This window comes from Anthonomus grandis, chromosome 4 (genome assembly GCF_022605725.1).
Source record: "Anthonomus grandis grandis chromosome 4, icAntGran1.3, whole genome shotgun sequence".
NCBI classification, from domain to species: domain Eukaryota; kingdom Metazoa; phylum Arthropoda; class Insecta; order Coleoptera; family Curculionidae; genus Anthonomus; species Anthonomus grandis.
In genome coordinates this window covers 13,824,850-13,845,617 of record NC_065549.1, presented here as the reverse complement: position 1 = coordinate 13,845,617, position 20,768 = coordinate 13,824,850, and the positions used below count along the sequence as shown (strand labels likewise).

At 31.1% G+C, this 20,768-nt stretch overlaps 2 protein-coding genes across 3 annotated transcripts in view; one reads left to right on the top strand and one right to left on the bottom strand.

Moving 5' to 3' along the window:
• Window positions 1-20,768, bottom strand: part of LOC126734940 (retinaldehyde-binding protein 1) — a 77,188-nt gene that overhangs the window by 43,017 nt on the left and 13,403 nt on the right. The window contains exon 1 of one of the 2 annotated variants that reach the window (XM_050438793.1): window positions 13,067-13,189. The exons of the other annotated variant lie outside the window; for it this stretch is intronic. The gene's annotated coding sequence lies outside the window, so the exon portion shown is untranslated. Of the gene's footprint in view, window positions 1-13,066; window positions 13,190-20,768 lie in introns of those variants that run through there. 2 annotated transcript variants of the gene reach the window in all.
• Window positions 331-6,856, top strand: LOC126735243 (uncharacterized). Its single transcript, XM_050439192.1, has 3 exons — window positions 331-430; window positions 5,971-6,738; window positions 6,780-6,856. Exons 1-3 carry the CDS (start codon window positions 331-333, stop codon window positions 6,854-6,856), a joined length of 945 nt encoding a protein of 314 aa, XP_050295149.1.

Below are 20,768 nucleotides of genomic sequence, written 5' to 3'. Positions count from 1 at the left end.
TGATGGTTCCATTACGTAATGGAAACTTTGCTCTTTTCAAATTGAAATGCTCAGAATTAATCAAACTGACAACCAATGCTTGTCAAAACTACCATTCAATTAAAATAGGTATTAACAAACAATTATGAAATATCTGAAACGTGAGTTAGAAATACAGAGAACGTAATTATTCCAAAAATTTACAAAAAAAACCTTAGAGTCGATTATTTCAGAAACGGTTAAGAATCGGATTAAAACATATGGGTTAATTTATCTTATTTTGATCTTCTAAATATATTCCCAAAATTTCCCTTTCTTCCCGAAACACCGTGTATAACGAGGGTATGGGACATGTCTCCAATGTCTCCAATGGACACGCCTCTGCGGGATGTATCCATCAACGACAACGTAGATGGATCGGTTCTCGAGAAACCTTCCAAGCAAAGCGAGAGTTGGTGGCAAAGCATTAGAATATATTTTGTTTAGGAGATTTTCATGCGAGGATCTATCGAATGCCCTTTGAAATATCCAGAGCTATTGTACGGGATTCATCATCCTTCTCGATAGCCTCGATCCAAACATGTGTGGCATGGCCAACAAATCGCCAGTAGACATGTGTTTTCGAATACCATACTGACGGTCGCTAATGATGTTACTGGACTCGGGTAATTCAAAATTTGCTGATTGACAAGTTACCTTAACGATTGCCGTGATTAGAGCAGTCAGAAGGTCATTGATGAGCTCCATATTCTTTTCCTTTTCTGAGTATCGGTTGAATCAACTCGAGTTTTCAGTCTGCAGGGAAGAAACTTCAGGATCTTTTTTAAGATCTCTGCGACGAAAGACTATCTTTCGCATCGAAGAAGCCTTTTTTGGCAAAATCGGTGCTTTATAAGTCTATGGTATAGTTTGATGCGAACATCGGATCCAGCTCTGCTTCAGAAGTCTGCTTTGATACTAATATTTGGTTGAGAAATGATAGCAATGCCAAACTATAAAAATTTATTTCTACCTTGTCTTAAACACTAGCAAAGCCATATTTATGCAATTGCTTTCCAATTATACTACCATAAATTACGATCTTCTAGTAAAGCTAGCAGATAAAAAATTATAAAGTGTTAAGTTCCTTTGCGTAATGTGAAAAAAGAATGCTGTAGGTTTTTAGTTAAAGAGTTAAGAAGTAGTCTCGATGTAAATATATTATGAAGGATCTACTATATGTCTGTGCAGTCTTCTTTGCGGTATGGTTTTATCTTTTGGGATTCAATAGAGCATGGTAAAAAAGGTAGGAAAATGTAAAAGCAACCATCTCGCGATAATTTTTTTTAATATAACTTTCTTACGATCTCTTCCTTATATATTTATCAACTGATTTTCTTTATAAAAAAGAATGAACCAAATTTTAAGAACTAGTAACAGTCACTAGTATTCTACAAGAAGGGCACATAATCTGATGCTAGAGTACTGTTGATTATTTATAAGCCAGAGCTCACATTAATGCTTTGAGGTAGCGTGTCTAAGAAGAATAAAATCTTTATTAAATAAATAATACAACTCAATAGAAATAAATAATAAATTTCGTTAATAAATCAAAAAAGTTCTTGATCAACATCTAATTTTTTCAGTTCAGGAATTTTTCCATTTCATAGGTACAATAATAATAATTACTCTTATCTTTATTGCTTTTAACTAGTCATATAAATTGCGGTAGCTATTGTTGAGGAATAAAAAATTTAATTTTCAAATAAAGTAGTGCATCAAAATTAGCAAGTTGGTTATATAAATAATTCAATTACATAGGTAGAAAAAAATTAAGATTTAAGTGATATGATAAGTATAAGATATATTGGAGAGATTTTGATAACTGCTTAGAGCCTTAAGTTGTTGATACGTCAGACTATAAAAATTATTTGCGAGGGATGAAGAACGATAGTTGCCGACTTAAGAACATTTTACAATACATGAGTTGGTTTTTCCATAATACCTGAGTAAATAAAAAACGTGGTTGAGCATAGTATGTATGACAAGCAAAGAAAAGAATTCGACATGTTCTGTAATTGGGCTAAAGATTAAATCGAGAACAAAAATACGAGTGACTCTTTGCTGTTGTAAGATATAATAACGAATATTAAAAGCTGAAATATGAAAATTATTCGTCTAAATGCATTCTTTGTTTCACTATGTCTGCTTTTATATTAATTTACTTTTCACAAATAAACAAGGAAAAGGGGAAAAATTAAACAAAATACTAAATGCTTTGTTTCTAATTCGAATTTCACCCTTTTCGGTCAAAGGGCTTTTTAATACCTGGACAAAAGGATAGAGGAATTCATTTAAAATTAAACTGAAGGGCTGTTTTTGAAGCAAAGAACCCCTCATTATAAAACAAACATTTGTTGCGCGCTCAAACAGCTTTACGGTAGGTTGAACAAAAAGATATAGTAACAGAGTAAAACAAAGTGATTTTTTTTCAATTTAAGAAATTAAAAAGATGAAAAGCTTGTAGAAATCTTTAAAAAAACCAGATTGAAAAGGAAAAAATCAAGAAAGAGTGAACTTTAGTCGGTTAATAATAAGGAATTTTTGAGGCATTTTAGAGGTGTAAATAAAATTTCTTACAAACATGTGTACTCTTAGGATTAGAAAATTAGATAGGAAACTATAGAAAGCAATTAAGGTATAGAAAGCTCAAAGGTCTAAATTTAATGAATATTTATCAGTTTTTTATTGATTATTTACTATTATTGACCTTTTCCTTTCCAATTAGAAGTGTCAATATCTTGAAGTTGAATTTTTAACTTATATGCCAAAAATTAATAAGAACTATTAATTCTATTAATTTTACGAGACAAAAAAAAAGATTTTTAACGGCTCGTCAATAAAATCGCATTCCAGGTCAGTCTCTTCATCATGTGAAGCAAAAGTTTCAATTTTTTTGTATTCTTCGAAATTGACTTCTAATTTAGTGATACTTTTTGGAAAAACAACAGTTTCACAAATTAGGGCATTTTTTATAAGTCAAAAAAATAATTTATGACAAGTCAGCTTTCACATTTCCAGCTGATCTTGTTTCATACCATGAACTAATATAATAATTTCCTGCATACATTTTTAAATCTGTGATGAAAACTGAATTTTTAAGCTAAAAGTTAGTAAAAATCATATCAATTTTATAAGACAAAAGAAGATTTTTAATAGCTCGTCAGTCGTCAATAGAATCGCCTTATAGCTGATCGCTTTTGAGCATATGGAGCGAAAATGCCAACAAATCAAATCCAAATTTAATGATGCTTTTTAATAAAATTAACAATAATAACGTAAATGTGACATCGGTCTACTTTTAATTAAAGAGCAAGAGAATTAAGGCTTTTTTCTTATTTGCGAATGAAAATTAGGTAGAAACACAAAATTTTAATCAGCATTTCTTTATCATATATATAACAGATAAGAATAACTTCTGACAGATTTTTACGACTAGTTTGTCCCTTCTCTTCCCATGGGGCAAAAGTGTCAACTTTCCTTCATTTGTCTTTATAAAAAATCACCATTTTCGCAAATCCTATGTGACCATACGTCGAATTTTCTTTGTATAATGAAAAATATTTTTTATAGGTATTGATCCTTGATCCTTAATTTGGTACACAATACACTCTAGCGTCACAAATAATAAAACAATATAATTTGACGTACAAATAACTCACCAGATTATTCCATTGCAACAAATTAAAACCTAAAAAAGTTCTAATTACGCTATTAGCATCGGAACAATTCCACATCGGAGAATAATAAGGGGGTGGTACCGCGTTTTTCCGGCCCGACTATGAAATTCCAACTATATATTTAACTAACCCAGTTTTTAAGGAAAAAATACTATTTCCAATTTCATATTGCGCATAAATATTTTTTTTTAATATGGCGAATATTACGCCGGCGGTATTACGACAGGAAAATATATGAGTTCATGCTGATGAAAACGTGCACTTTCCAAAAGGGATTTTACGTAATTGTTATTTTGAAGAGTTGTTATGTGTGTGTTTTCATGGTTTTTACCGTAGATTTTAATCAAAACTTTTTTTCAAGTCATATAATGAACCAAAAAAACCCTCCTCTTCGTTTTTTTTTCTTGGGATGATTATAACTTTGGCTGTAACAAAGCGAAAAAGCTGGAGAAAAGAAAGATTACTGTTAATTAAATTGTAGATTTTTTGCTTGGCCTAACTTAAAGCAGTAATTCCTATCTAATTAGAAAAGATTTCCCAACTAAAAATAAAGGAAACTGTTTAAGTTAAAATTAAAGTTATATTTCGATATGGTTCAGTTTCTTTTAGAGTGCTGGCAAGATTAGAATTTTACTATTGTCCAATTAAACAGTTTTGTATTAGCGTCTATAATTGGGACTTAATTGATGGCTATCTATAAAGATGCAGAGCAGTTATCGGCTGCTTTAAAAGTAAATCAAATTAAATCTTTTGCCAAGCCAAAGCTAACCTCAAGCCAAAAAGTCACCAAGTTTGTATTTTCGGTGTTAAGATTTCATATTTTAACCTTACACTGCTAATGCCCTAAAATACAAATAGAATTTTTAATAGAAAGAGAAGATTGATATGACAATACTATATCCTATTTTAACAAGGTTTTTTATTTTATTTTCACATTATTTCGTTAAGGTGGGAATTGAATTGACAGTTAAAATTTTAATTTAATTTGTCTATTTTCATATATAAGATTGATATTTCCTGCTTCAGCAGTGATCAATTGGTCAACAATAGTTGGAAAATATAATTTTTTTACCTTTCAGGGGCTTTTTTTAATATCTAAGAGCCAAGTGGGGCTATCACTTCCAATGTTTTGAAATCTTGTAATATAAACTGATGTGGCTACTACATCAGTGCTATCTTCATCATTTGAGAGATGGTATTGAGACGCATATATCCAGGTTCTTATCCGCTGCTTAAATCGCAGTAAATCCAATTAATTAATTAGATCTACCGGAAATAAGAAATAATTTCTCAAAAAATTGCATAAGCAAGTTTTTCAGAGCCACAATTGGTATTTTTTGGTATATTTGCTCCAACTTATCCATCTCCAAGGTGATATGACTCCTTACTACCAGGTTAATCTCTTACATACTAATTTTTTAGCTTCTTTGGTATATCAGCTAATTATTTACTGCGTCAGTAGTACATCTAATTAATCATTGAACTGACGTATTGTGAACTAAAAACTTTTCGAGTTAGTTTTGTCAACTGTTATATTCTTGATAAAGCATTGAGATGAGTCCCAAGTCCCTATTATCCTACAAAAGATCTTTTTCACAAAGATGCAATATTTAATTATCCAAAAATAGTGCTTTTTTCGCCTGAAATATGGGCTGGTACCATTAACACAAGATTGAACAAAAGTGACAGAATTAAATTTGAACCATTTTTTTCATTTGCTTTCTTGTACGAATTTTTTAAAAAGCCGGATTTTTTCTTATATATGGCCGCAAATTTTTAAAAATCATATACTCCTATTTAATGTTTTTATTTTCAAAGTTTTGTATTTTTTTAACACTAATTACATTCCAAACTACACCATAAAATTGAAAATCTAGAACCAGGGTTTTCCTAATTAGGTCATAAATTATGCTGTTGCGTTCTCGCATCACCGGCCGAATAACTAAAATTGCCTGTCACAAGTGTGTCTAGACAAGTTTTTTAGGGCAGTCGACTACTATGTTTTATTTATACAATATTTATAAAAAATAGTCTGAGTTAGTTATAGTCTGAGTCTGCATCTAATCGAGTGCGTGTTATTTGTAATAAGAGTTTTTTGTTGAAAAAAATGAGAAAATTTCTTACGCAAAAGGAGTTAGAGTTGGCCTTGGAGGAGGTTGTAAATGAGCTTGAAAATGAAGTTGGTAAATATTTCTTGTTTTTCTTTTTTTTCGCTTTTTTTTTTAATTATACATACAATATTATACACACAACAATAATTTGTGATATTTAGAACAAGTCGACGCTGTCTACATTCCACCCAAGGTAGATCAACTCACAGACGAGGAAGAATTTTCAGAGGACCCGGAAAATATCGAAAATAGCCAGAATGGAGATATAGCGGGAACTTTCGAGATCCACACCGTTCGAGATGAGATTTACGATGAATCTGACGAAGAAGATTTGGCAACAAAACGCCGAAAAATCCTAGAAAAAAAAGCGGTAAGTTACAACCCGAGGAGATCTTGGTTTCATTTCATTGGAGATCTGGATCATTCATACAGAAGAATTTACCTTTATCCAAAAAAGAGGAACACATTTAAGAACTTAGGGGCGAATTGGAGGGTTTGTGTACCGTTGGACATTTTTTTCAAATTTGTCGTTGAGAATCTTATGGATTTGATTATCCAGTTTTCAGAAAAATACGCACAAGACAATAACAGACACGAGTTTCATCTATCACGAGAAGAACTGCTGAATTTTCTTGGGATCCTAATTTTGTCTGGATATCACAGCTTACCCCAGACATATATGTATTGGTCTTTAGATGAGGACAAAACTGTGCATATTGTCAGAGACTGCATGAATAGGAATAAGTTCAGATCGATAAAGCGAGATCTACACTTTAGTGATAATAATAATCTGGATAAAGGACACAAGTACACAAAACTCCGCCCTTTTTTTGATACAATGAATGAAAAATTCTTACAGTTTGACATTTTTTCATTTAACTTCTCTATTGATGGGCAAATGGTTCCTTATTTTGCATGCAGGCAAGCCTGTGCGTTTTGGTTTCAAACTTTGGTGCATTTGTTCTTCTAGTGGATATTTCTACAAATTCATTCCTTATGCGGGAGCAGCAGAGAAGAACAGTGATATTGGACTTGGTGCGACTGTAGTTTTTGAACTTTTGTCAATTGTGAAAAATCTGCAAAATCATAACGTCTTTTTTGATAACTTTTTTTCATCCTACAAGCTCTTATCTCTTTTAAAAACCAAAGGCTATTTTGCCACAGGAACGATTCGCGAAAACAGAACCAGTCATTGTCCTTTGGTTGATAATAAAGTCATTTCAAAAAAAGAAAGAGGCACCTATGATTCCCAATTTGATGAATCCACACAAATTTCATTGGTAAAATGGAACGATAATTCTATTGTCACGGCAATTAGTACAAATTATTATGTAGAACCTCTTACTTCTGCTAAAAGATATAATAGAAAATCGAAAAAAGAAGTGTCAATCCCACAACCAGCTGTAATTTCCAGATATAATAAATACATGGGAGGAGTAGATTTGCATGATAATGGGCGTGGCAAATTATAGAATCGGTGTGATGGGTAAGAAATGGTGGTGGCCACTATTTAAAAATACAATAGACAGTACTCTTGCCAATTCCTGGAAACTCTACAACACGGTGAATAAAATGTCACAACTAAATTTTAAATCATTCATCGCCGTACGCTTATTAAAAACAGAGAACTTTGTCGCTAGACCACTTCCATTAGAACCACCCAGTGAAGTGAGGGTTGATCACTCTGGACATGTAATCAGTAGGACTGACTCCCGAAGAAGATGTCGTGTCTGTAGAAGTCAAACAATTTATATTTGTGAGCGTTGCACTATTTATTTACACGCTGACTGTTTTCGGCAATATCACTTAACACTATAGGGCGTTGATGCGTTTACGCAACACCACTATTTCACAAGTAGCAGATTTATTTCTTTTTTGATTTTACATATGTGTTTCTGTAATGTGTTTTCATAATTAAAATATATAATTTAAAAATTTTAAGTTTTATTTCTATCCTTGGCCATAAATCGGTTAAGGTTGAGTCCTGAAAAAGGACAAACTAACTATGACAAATTCTGAATTATTGTTTACTGCATGGATATAATTAATAACAATGATTGGCTTTGATCCAGTTTAGAATCGGAAAAGTTTATTATAAGGCTGATGATACTAATAGTGAACATGTTAACGATCATTGCATTTTTAGTGTAGGTTGAATACCAAGAAGTGTCACTAAAATCCCTAAAAAAATAACTTCCACTACCTAAAAGAAAATTATTTCTGTTGCCTGTAAGGAATGACTCCTAATTGCCTGAAGGAATTTAATGACTAACTTTCTTGGTAGCTTAAATGCAATAAAAATTACTATGACTTCTTGGTATAATTGAGAAATGACTTTAAGCCTCCTGAATAAAGTAACTGCCAAATAGAGAGGATCTATCCCTTGTCTGTATTCAGTGTAGTAAACATCTGGTGGATCTCCCGCCAGGAATAAAAATTTTTAAATGACTTGACGCGAACAGAGGATCAATCACCCTCTGAAATACTGGACAATGGCAAGCTTAGTATTTTCTCTTTAAATATTTAGTCCTTAAGACATAAAACTAATGATTTATTTCTTTTACTAGAAGAGCTTCATTTTCCAGAAATCGTTGCCATAACTGAACATTGGTTGCATGTTGGTGAGCCTGTGATGGTGGATAATTACACTACAGTTGCCAGATTTGATAGAACAAATCTAACTCATGGCGGTACTGTGATATTATCTACTAGCAACGACTTTTCAATGGTAACCAAGTTCGATAATTTAGTTTCTGAAAAAATATTTGAATTTTCCATTGTCTACAATAATAATTTTGATCTTTACGTTGTTTGTATTTACAGAACACCTGATGCTGACGTAAATGTTTTTTTCCAAAAATTACTAAACTTGCTTGAGTCTCTGCCATTTTTACTCAACTCATTTTATGTGGCGACCTAAACATTGATTTTTCCAGTGTGTGTGCTGCTCAAGAATCTCTCCAGTCCATTTTCGACTCTTTTGACTTAATCATGCACATTAAATCACCTACCAGAATAACTAAAACCAGCTCTAGTACAATACATTATGTCGTATCTTCCTTTGAGCCAGATTTCGTTGAATGTACTGTCTTAAGCTCAGGTTTCTCAGACCATGAAGCAGTGTTAACAAAGTTTTTCATAACTAAATCTAAAAGTAAAAATGTTCCACGCAAATTAGGCCGTATTTTCTCGGATAAAAATTTTTTACATTTTAGGCACCTTTGTCAATCAACTGACTGGAATATTCTCTCTGACGACGTTGATTCAGAATTCTCTAGATTTGTAAAAACGCTATCTAGTCTTTCTCACAAATCCTTTCCTTTGAGACCTCTTAAAAAGAAGCAACAAAACCTCTGGTCTACCCAAGGCTTGCGTACATCTGCTAAGAACATGCGCTTATTATCTCATCTTAAGAAATTTTCAGACAGCACTTTTTTTCATGAATACGTAAGACTTTACAAAAAGATTTATCAGAGAACTTTAAAAGCCGCCAAGGATATTTACTATAATAGGAGACTGGCTAAATCTAAAAATGTGGCTAAGGAAACATGGTCAATTGTTAATGATTTGAGAAATAAGCCTTCGTTGTCGAATACTATCTCCACTTAATCTGAGAACCTTAATGATTATTTTGTAAATGTGGAAAATAAATTAATGAGTACGATAACTCCTTCCCATGATCCACTTTCATATCTTCCCATTGCAAATGAGAATTTCCACAGTTTTTTCTTTACGCCCGTAGTGTTACCAGAGCTTTGCAGTTCAATTAGGGAAATTAAAAACAAAGGCTCTTCTGGAATTAATGGATTTACTCTCAAAATGTGTTCAAATCTGCCCTAATGTACATTATGTCATCTTATTACTCTAATCAATCAGTCTTTTCAAAAAGGTGTTTTTCCTAACTGCCTTAAGTTGGCGATAATAATTCCACTACATAAAGGAGGAGACAAAGATCAGTCTTCAAACTATCGCCCTTCTTCTTCACTCTTCTTCCCACACTTATTGAAAAAGACTTCTATCATTTTTGCTAAAATATAAAATACTTACTTCCCATCAATTTGGATTTTTAAATAACAAATGCACAAATGATGCTATGTTTTCTCTTTTTAATAATGTATACTCTAGCTTAAACAACCAACACCCTACAGCAACAATTTTCTGTGATATTTCTAAAGCCTTTGATTGTGTTAATCATGACATATTATTAAAAAAGTTGCAATATTACGGGTTCAGAGGAGCGCCTTTTGAATGGTTTAAGTCGTATCTCAGTAACAGAAGTCAAGCTGTGATTCGACTATGTCTTCTTGCAAGCCAATACAAAGTGGAGTGCCTCAAGGTTCCGTACTTGGCCCTATTTTGTTTCTTATCTTCATCAATGACATTGATAATCTAAATATTAACGGTAAAGTCTGTCTATTTGCTGATGGTACTAGTTTTACCTGGAGTAATCCGGATATTTCTACACTTCATGGAACCGTATTAAGTGATTTAACTACCATCAAATCATGGTGCGACTCTAATCTCCTTTGTCTCAACATTTCCTAAACTAAAATGTTGTCCTATAAAAATACCTTGCAATCTTTTGTACTTGGTAACGCAACAATTGACGAAGTTGATTCTGTAAAGTTTTTAGGGCTAACTGTTGACAACTCGTTAAAATGGGACACACATATTGACTCTTTATCAAGAAAATTAAGTTCCTCTAGTTTTGCGTTAAGATCAATTTCTAAGGAGCTTAGCCTGTCTACTTCTAGAACAGTTTATTTTGCCCTTTTTGAATCGCACCTTCGATACGCCCTTCCATTCTGGGGTACATGTAGTGCAACTCAATTTGACCGTATTTTTAGACTACAAAAGAGAGCTTTACGTTATACACTGAGACTTAAATACAGAAGTCATTGCCAGCATTTCTTCAAAAAATTTCAAATATTAACTCTTCCATCTTTATTCATATTTGAGTCCGTTATTCTAATACGCAAACACGGTTCAGCATCTGATAGGCCTTCCCATAGTTATCCACTTAGAAACACGGAATATGATCTATACCTGCCTACCCCACATTCAGAGTTGGTCAAAAGTTCCATATTATATAATACAAAAAAAATGCACAATCATCTGCCATTGGAAATTAAATCCACCACATCTTTTTTTGCATTTCGTAAAGTATTAAAAGCATTCTTACTGGAGAGAGCTTTTTACACAGTTAACGATTTTTTTTTTGTAATCATTGATTTGAAATTTCGCACTAGCTGATTATGTATTTTTACTATCTGTACATGTTTAGGTATACTGCTTTGTGTAGCTATTTTAGCATTTTTTGTAATTTTTTACTTTTTACACATTTTTTACATTTTTTCTTTTAACATAGAGAGATTTTTTTAATGATTTTTTTTTTGACATTGTATACATTAAATTGTATATTTTATAATAATATTTTTGACTACTTACAATTTTTAAATTGTATTAATCTGTATATATTGTAGATATTCTATTCTATTCTATTTATTTATTTATTTATTTTTTAATTTTGTTTTGTTTTTCTTTTCTTTAATTGTGTTTTCTTTGTATTTTTGTGTCTTTTTTGTTTTACAGCTTTATCTACAAATTGTAACAATTTCTTGACAATAAAGCATTGATTTGAATTTGAATTTGAACTGAAGATGAAATAAGCTTTGGATGGAAGGACTTAGTCTATAGATATTTAGCACAGTAGACACCACGTTTCGCTCCAATTGATAGCAATCCTTTTAACTCCTTAGTTAGTTATATTATCAGAATGTCTTATAGTTGATACTAGTAGCATCAAGATATTCCTTATTTTTACGATTTCAATAAAGTGTCTAAAAACACTTTGATGCTTTGACGAGTTCATTAGCAAAATTATTAAAAAGACACCTAGCATCGTATTTATGCATACTATGAAACTTTTCTTAAAAAAAATAAAATGGACAGATCTACACATATTCATACTGTTATAATTAGTGATATACATGTTCCTATATTTTGACGTATTTAAAATTTTTCGTAATCTTAGAACGATGTTTTTACTGTTACTCTTATCCTGAGAGATATCTGTAAAATTGAAAGAGATGTAACTTGATTTAGTTATTGGTACTTTGGCTTATCATATTTTCCTATTAAGTCAGTGTTTGAAATGTTGAGCCTTATTTAGTACACTTAATATTTCATAAGTAGCCGACAACATTTTGAGTGATAGCATGATAAGAAAATAAATCAGACAGAAAAAATTAATCATACCCTAAATGATTCCAAAGGAAGCAATGGTAATTACGCCTTAACGTTATTATAATGGTATATTGATGATATTCTATTTCAGCAATATATATTTTTCAAAAATTTAAGAAAAATAGGAATATGAAACGATGAAATGACCAAAATTGTTGAAGAAATAACTGATTCGAAGTAATAGAAATAACATTGGTCATGTTTCTATAAACCTTAAATTTAGCATTATCTGTGTTTTTTTAAAATAAATTCATGAATGAATAAAACTCACTAATGATTACAGTAACTAAAAATTGTAATAACTATCAAATGATTGAGCTTCTTTCATACAATTAAGGAGTTGCAATACATACATTTGCAACGACGTTCATTTAACCATTGTACTTAATGAGCATGGAATTTTAAACCCATTTATATCCAAGCTCTATAAAGGTGTTTTATCTATTTATTGATTGCACTGTTTATTTAAGTATTTAAATGTCTTCATCTCAGTTTCCTCAAGTATTTTTTTAATAGATATATGATTGAATATGTGTTCATTCTTCAACATCATTCCAATTATTTTCACTTAATTTTCTAAGCTCTTTATAGGCGATGGTGATAGTTTCCCTTGTTAAGTATTTTAGGATGATGAGATATGATTCGAAATTTATTCATTTAATTTTCCAAAGTTCTTAGCGGAAATGTTGATAGTTTCTTTTAGCAATTGATTGAGTTGTCTATTTTGGGACTTTGCCAGAAGTTATTCTCAATCACCTTATCAATTATTTTCTATTAGTTTTCCAAGCTAATTAGACGATATATTGATGGTTTTCTCTGTTTATTGATAGAACTATTAATTTAATAATTTTATAAGTTGATTTATTTCAGAAATTAAATGTTTCAACTGTTGTTTCCACCCTAACCCCCTCAAGTAGTGCTCTGATTGGATAAGCGTTTATACTAACGTAACTCCAAATGATTTCATTTAATTTTAGTTCAAATAAACTTAACAATGACATATGTACTTACACTTTTTACATAAGTATTTTAAGTAGATTACATAAAGAATTTCTTAACCCAACAAGAACCGATGAATAAACTAGACCCATAGAGTAAGAAAATAGAAATTCAGCAAACATGGGTACGGTATAATAACCTAGTGAAAGTGTTCACAGCACAATGTCAAGGCCTTGCAGTACTCGACTAGTACCGAGGTAATTCGCTATAAGAAAATGTAGGTGAACTTGGCGATTCATGATGAATCATATATATATGTCCGTTTGAAGGAAAATGCTGTTTGTGGTTTATAATATTGCAAAATAGTTGATTGTCTATAAATATTGTGTTACTGTATTAAAATATAAATATACAGAATTTATGTATGAGAATATATAATAATATATTTTTTTAATAATGGATTTGAAATTCTTCGAAGCGTCAGATTATTTGGTTCAAAACTGTTAATACCAATCCAATGGTCGATGTGATCAGTCCTATAATTCTATTGAGAAAAAAATATAGGATTTTTTGAAAATCATGTAAACGACCTGTATTTAAAAAATAACCTTTATATAGTATTTAGAAATTTCCATGATTATTTTGTTTGTTTTTATTAATAGATGAACACTTAGTGCACACTACCGTGCATAAAGTCGTGTATAAAGTCCCATTTTTTTATTCATGACATTATATAACTATAATATTTTTCTCTTATTTTTTCATTTTAATATTTTACGACCGAAATACTAAATATTATTCTTGACATTTCTAAATACCAAGGAGGAGGGTTCATCCCTCTTATATAAATGAAAATGTGTAGCAGAAAATTAATTTACTTAATGTGTTCTGTTTCTGGCAACTCCGCCTCTACCGAATAAATCAACAGTTTTTATTCTTTTGTGCCGCGAAGACCGACTGTGGTATAAAACATAAGGCATTGCGCTATGAATTTATATGAGTTTTATGTTGGTTAAGAGCTATTTTTCTGATAAACGATCCTATTTTTGGGATTCTGTGTGAAATACTACGCTTAGTTTGCCAAGAAATAGTAGCTGGCAGTACGTTATCTATTGCTATCGATTATATGCCGAACAAATCGGTCTCAAAACTTGTTTTCGTCTGATTTAATGGCAAAGAGGTGTTTGGCACTTAAAGGCATTTGAGATTAAAGAATTAAATGATTTAAATCATTGAATATTTTCGATTTATAATTTGGTTTAGTTTCAGTGGCAGGACTGGTTCAAGGAAAGTATATTCGTTTAGTAGATACGAAGCCTTTAGTATTTGAAGGACAACTAATTGAGAATTATTAGATAGACTATTGAAGTATTTGACACATGTGAGTGTACCTGAATCTTTCTTTCTTGCTCCCACTAATGTTTTAGAAATGAGCAAGCTTTTTTCTAAAATTAAAAATTAAACTAGTTCAGGTTGAGATAAAGTATAATTGCGTGTTCTGCTAGCTCTTCCTACAGAGGTATTGGAGATATTTGTAGCTTCGATAAATACCTTTTTTACCAGGGGTGTGTTTCGTTTATACTTAACAAAATCATGTCATTATCCCTCTTTACAAGTGTGGAGATCCAAATGACCCATAAAATTTCCCTCCCAATGCGTGTTTTTATACTTTTTTTTCTTCGTAAGAGTTATTTCATTTCTTAAACACACTTTGGATTTCGACAGGATACTATAACCAGGGATGCGATTTTTGCATTTCGTCGAGTGCTTTCTACTGCTGCAGCACTGTTTTATGATTTGTCGAAAGCTTTTGACTGCGTAAATCATGCAGTACTTTTGGGTAAGTTGTTAAGCAAATACGGTTTTGGAGATGTTGGTTTGAAGTGGTTAAAGTCCTACTTATCCGACCGAGTTCAGGGAGTAGTTTTTAATGATAAAGTATCAAGCCACTCGTCTGTCAGTTTTGGTGTTAACTGTATTTGTAGACTATGCAACTATCTTGTGGCATGATGCAGATCCGTCTCAATTAGGCAAAAAAATAACTCGAGAAATTCATCCATTTTCCCAAAGATGCTGGTCATACGTTTTTAAAAAAAGCAAAAACACAAAACACAATATCTACAGCATCACAAACTTACAACAAAGGTTTGTGATGCTATAGATTTTGTGTTTTTGTCTTTTATAAAAAAAATAACTGCCGGTCTTCACATAGTAGAAACTCAAATTCGTTAAGTTTTAATACATAAATAAGTTTTATTCTATTATTTAATTTTTAAGACTAATATCATCTTATGGACTCTGTTCTTGTTGCAACCCAACAGCTTAATACATTTTTGGGTTTAACCATTGATAATACTTTGAAATTTGGGGAACACATCTCTTATGTTTGCAATAAGATCTCATCTGGCTGCTATGCCTTTAGAATGAGTAAATAATTTGGATATTGCAACAGCTAAAAATGCATATTATATCCGAATTGACCTTCGATATAGTATCCTAGTCTGGGGGTCCTGTTCTCCGTATCTTTTTAATAGCTTGTTTGTTTTTCAGAAGAGAGCAATTCGCTATTTGTGTGGGTTAAGCTGTTCTAGTGCGTCGTGTCATCCTTTATTTGTTAAACATAAAATTTTAACTGTGAGCTGCTTATTTATTTTGGAAACAGTAACACTCTTCTATAGAGAATTTAATGGTGAAGTTGAGCTCGAGGGACACTATATGACCCGCCAAGTCTGTTTACTTAGGTATGTTTTGTAGGGTATATCTAGGCTTGTTAAGAATTCATTTGTAAATGATGCTAGACAACTTTTTAACCATTTGTCATTAAACATAAGACAACAAGTGCAGGAAAAAATTTAAGAAAGCAGCAAAGGCACTTTTTTGGTATATAAGGGATTTTATTATTTAGAGGAATTTTATCCAGATAATTTGATATGATGCTTCTTTTTTATGTTTCTGTTTTCATAGTCATTGACGAAATTTTAATTTTTATTACATTTAGGTTACTTATGTGTTATGTTGTGATATCTTGTTGACATAAGTTCACTTATGTTTGACCCTAAGTAGGATTATTAATTTACGTCTTCTAGGTAACTTATTATAGTGATATTTTTGTAAATAATTTTTTGTCTCTATCTAAAATGTAAGTCAAAAGTATTATATAGTGTATGGGGGAAGAAAAGTTTTAATTTCCGACCTTTGATGATTTTTTAAAACTAATTAAACAAAGACATAATGCATAGAGAAAATATGTTGCCAAACCACAGGATTTACATAACTTTCGTAGCCTACGAACACAAATAAAAGAATATAAATAGAATAATTAATATAGGTACTACTGGTCTTGGGCAAAATCTTTTAGCACATTCGAGCAACATTTAAAGTTGGATGCAAAGTTCACAAAAAAAAAATTCAATGGCACCTAATAGGTATGATCATACTGATGTCCTTCTATCTGACCTTCAAATATTAGCAGAATCTTTCGCTCAATTTTTTTAAAGTCTTACTCTAAACTTACTAAAAAAAAGATAATGGAAACCAATGATACACCCTCTGACACTATTAACATCATATCTTTTACTGAAAGTGATGTGCTAAGTGCTTTGATATTTATTAAGCCCAAAGCTATAGTTGACGATATTGTTCAAAACTGAAGAGTTTCTACTGCTCTGGAATAAGTCTAAAATTATTCCTATCGATAAAATAAATGAAAAGCTCTTATCGATAATGAAAGAGCTAGTAGTTACTTTTATCAATATAATTAATAACTGCTGTAAGGTTTTTGAGCGGGTCTTTTATTCATCATTACATAAAACATCTTATCGACAGTCGACAGTATGGTTTTATGAAAGGCATATCCACTACTTCTAATCTTATTACAATCACAAAATTTATTTCAGAATGTATAAATAATAACGGTCAAGTTATCAAAACAATATAGTTTACATAGACTTCTCGAAAACTTTATTTCCCTTGACCATTATATTTTTACATCAAATTTTTCTGATCTAAATTTACTTGTGTAAAGTAGTTTAAATGTGTTTTTTAGTGATTTATATTTTTTCAATTTTTTACTGATTTCTTTCTTCCCATTACAAATTTTAGTATCATTGTTTATATTCTATATCTACATTAAAATGTTTATTTTACTTAATGGCTTTGTCAACAGCTATGTTATGATAATGAAGCTATTTTTGATTTTGACATCTCAAAATGTATTTATTACATTATCACAACTACTTTTTCCTTGGTACAAAGCGTTATCAAAATTACAATCCGCCGTTAGTTCAAATTAGTTTTGTATGTCAATTTCATTTTAGACTGTATAGAAAGACGCTCTTAGATTCTCTATAGACCATGACTTGTACTTATTATATAGGGATTTTTCTAAAGCCTTAAGTCAAGTTAACCAATAAATATCTTATTGTAAGCTTAATGCTTTGGATATTATGTATATTCATTTTTTTATGGATTTAAGTCCATAATACTGAAAGAACACAATACTTGAAATTGAGTGGTTTTATATGAGAAGATATTTAACTCTTACCTAGAGTACCCCAAGGCTCTCACTGTAATCCTGTGCTATTTTGTTAAATTTTACTATTAGATTGAGATAGAGTAGAGCCTTGATGTTTACAGATGATTTTGCCTTGAGAAGGATTATAATTCTCTTTTTTAGTGGTGTGTAGAGAATAGTGTGAATGATGATGACTACCCTAGAAATAGTTTAGATTTGCACTATTTAAAAGCAAAGAGAGTTGTGATTAATATGTGCTTTCTGCATGAGATTATCAATGCAGCCATTGACTGTTCTCAGCTGTTTTTCTTGGTTAGATGAGGATTTCCTCTGAAAATAGAGAGTCCGATAATTTCTTACAGCCGCTATTCTCCGACAAAATAGAGGTCTACCAGATAGGAATAGTCTTGTTATCCAGTTATCTGAATATCAAAGATCCACTTGATGTAAATGTATTAAAAAAATTAATAGAACTGATAATATTAAATATCTGGGAATATTTTTCGATCAATATATGTTTTGGTAATGAAGGAATAGCTTGGATTATTAACATCTTCGAAAGAATCTATAACTCTAGAAATATCTCGAAAAATGGCTATAATCAGATAGCGCTGTCCAAAAACCTGGAGAAATAAAGTGCGAAGCATCAGTCTGATGAGTCATGTGCTAAAATTGTTACTTAAAATCATTAACAGAAGAATTTACAAGAAACACGTCAAAAAAATATCAGAAAACTCGGTTTTATAAATGCAATCAGAATCAGAGAGGCACTGTTTGGAGTTTAAGTTCTAATCCAGAGATGCAGAGGGGTCAACTGTGATATATACATATGTATATCATAAAATGATCAATATCCTGGAAGAGGCCGGCTGGGACGATAAAGATAGTCGATTAATTTCAAATCTCTACTGGAATCAGACAGCCTGCTTAAGACTTGATAGAGTTTGAAGCGAACAGGTGAAAATACAACACGGGGTCAGATAAGGATGTATCCTGTCGCCTTTGATATTCAACCTATATTCCAAAAAAATTTCCATCGAAGCCTATAACGGAGTAGAATAAGATCCTTTTGAACGGAGTCAGATTGAATAATGTTCGATACGCCGACAATACCATGGTGATAGCAGAGAGCTTGGAAGCACTGCAATGGTTAATAGATCGCGCAGTAGATTCAACAATATGGTCCTAATATCAACGTAAAGAAAGCGAAACCAATGATGATCAGCAAAAGAGATTTAAATGAAGATCACCTACATGTCAACGGTACTCGAATTGAACTTGTTCAATAATATACTACCTTGGAACCATCTTAAATAAACAGTGGGACAGTGGATAAGCACACATATCTCTTTTTGAAGGTGGTAGATAATGGTACAGTGAAAACATCTTGTCGGACTTGCATTGTCTTATTTATTTAATGTAACACGACGTTTCGGTTGGTAAGTATCTCCAACCGTTTTCACTTGGTTTACACTTGATAATTACTTATTAATACAGTGAAAAGTTTATCTTTGTGGTTGTTATTTAAATATATTTATAAACGCTAAAATAATATAAAAGTGGTAATATTAATAATATTTCTATGTTATGCACAAAACATCAATGATCTGACTAACTTTATAATAAATTTATTTTTAATAAACAACATAATAATGAACAAAAATAAATCCAGAACTTATTTAAAATAACTAAAGGCTATTAAATAATATGTAAATTGTTATTAATCTAAATGTTCGTAATGACCACTATTTTTTGACCATTATTTTGTAAGCATTTTCGCGGATTATTTACAATTTTTCTTTGAATGTTTCTTAACGTTTGAGGAGAAATGTGCACGCTTTTCTTATTTTTATACTTAGGTCCTCTAAATTTTAAGGCGGAGTTTAATATACCTGGCCCTTACATGTTTCGTGTTAAGGGAGAATTTTCAACCTTTAATCGATTGATAATGTTTGAGTTCTCCCTGTTAAACTCTAAAATTAATCAGAAATCTGACGTATTAAAATAAAAAAATCATCATCAATGCTAGTTGATAAGAATGTTTATTTATATTAGAATTAACATATAAAAACTCAACATTTCGAAACACACTATATATAGCCTAATAATTTATAAATCATGTTGATGATAGCTGTTTAGAGACGAAACGGACTTTTTGGACTTCTCCGATTCTTGTGAACTGGAATGCAAGTTTCCTTTTGATACATTTGACTGAAACTTAATACACCTGAAATTATTTTATTAATATTCTTGCGATTATTGGATGAATTTGTGTATAGCTCTAAATCGTTTTAAGTTATGAGATTCAGTGAGTATGGAAAATCTTTAATTTGAAAACTCCAGCTGCACATAATATGGGATTTTGTAAACTATTTGATGTGCGATTGACCAATAATAGATGGCGTGAGGTTTTAAATAAATTTCATAAGTATTTCATTAAAAAAAAATTATAATTTATTTCTGCTTGACTATATAATAAAAATGAAAATCTACTAAGAAACCCATTATGTCCATATGATAATTAGTATTATCAAATTTTAAATTACGAAAAACCTGATATCAAGTCGGTATTTTACCATAATTTCCCTGCTATAGAAATTTTCTAACATATGTAGTAATATTTATTAATGGCCACTTTTTATTTGTTTTGGTGCAACCCAATGAGAATATATCAACACGCATACCTATACATATGAGATTTATTAACATAGAACTTACGAAATTTTCCAATTCTGGTGTTCGAATATTATATTTTCAGTGACCTTCATAAGTGGGACGTTTATTTACAGTTATTTTGTTTATAAATTACTTTTTAATTATAGCTTGTTACTTGGATGAATTGTCAGTGCGTAAGATAAGGTCAGCTGGTCATATGTTCGCCTGTAAATGTAACAAGGTATATGGGATGAAGCAAGAATTTAAATTTCTTCATGGCACATTATTTAATTTAGTAATTTTTGAAATTTAATTATTTGATCGTAAATTTCTATGTAAAAATAAGAATCTTATTTTTACATCTAAGTATCTCTATTACACAAGTATCTCTATTACAGTATGATTTTTATAATATAGCATAGGTGTGCAAGCAACTGGCTAATTTTCTTATTGTTTCAGAGAAAAGTTTAAACTGGTGAATTTTGCGTCAAGTTTCTAGAAAAATTTATATTTTGAGCACTTTAGCCTTATTAGGTTCACATTTTCCAAGTTATGCCCCTAATCTACTTTTTTTATTAGGGGAAAAAAGACTCATTAATAAAATTA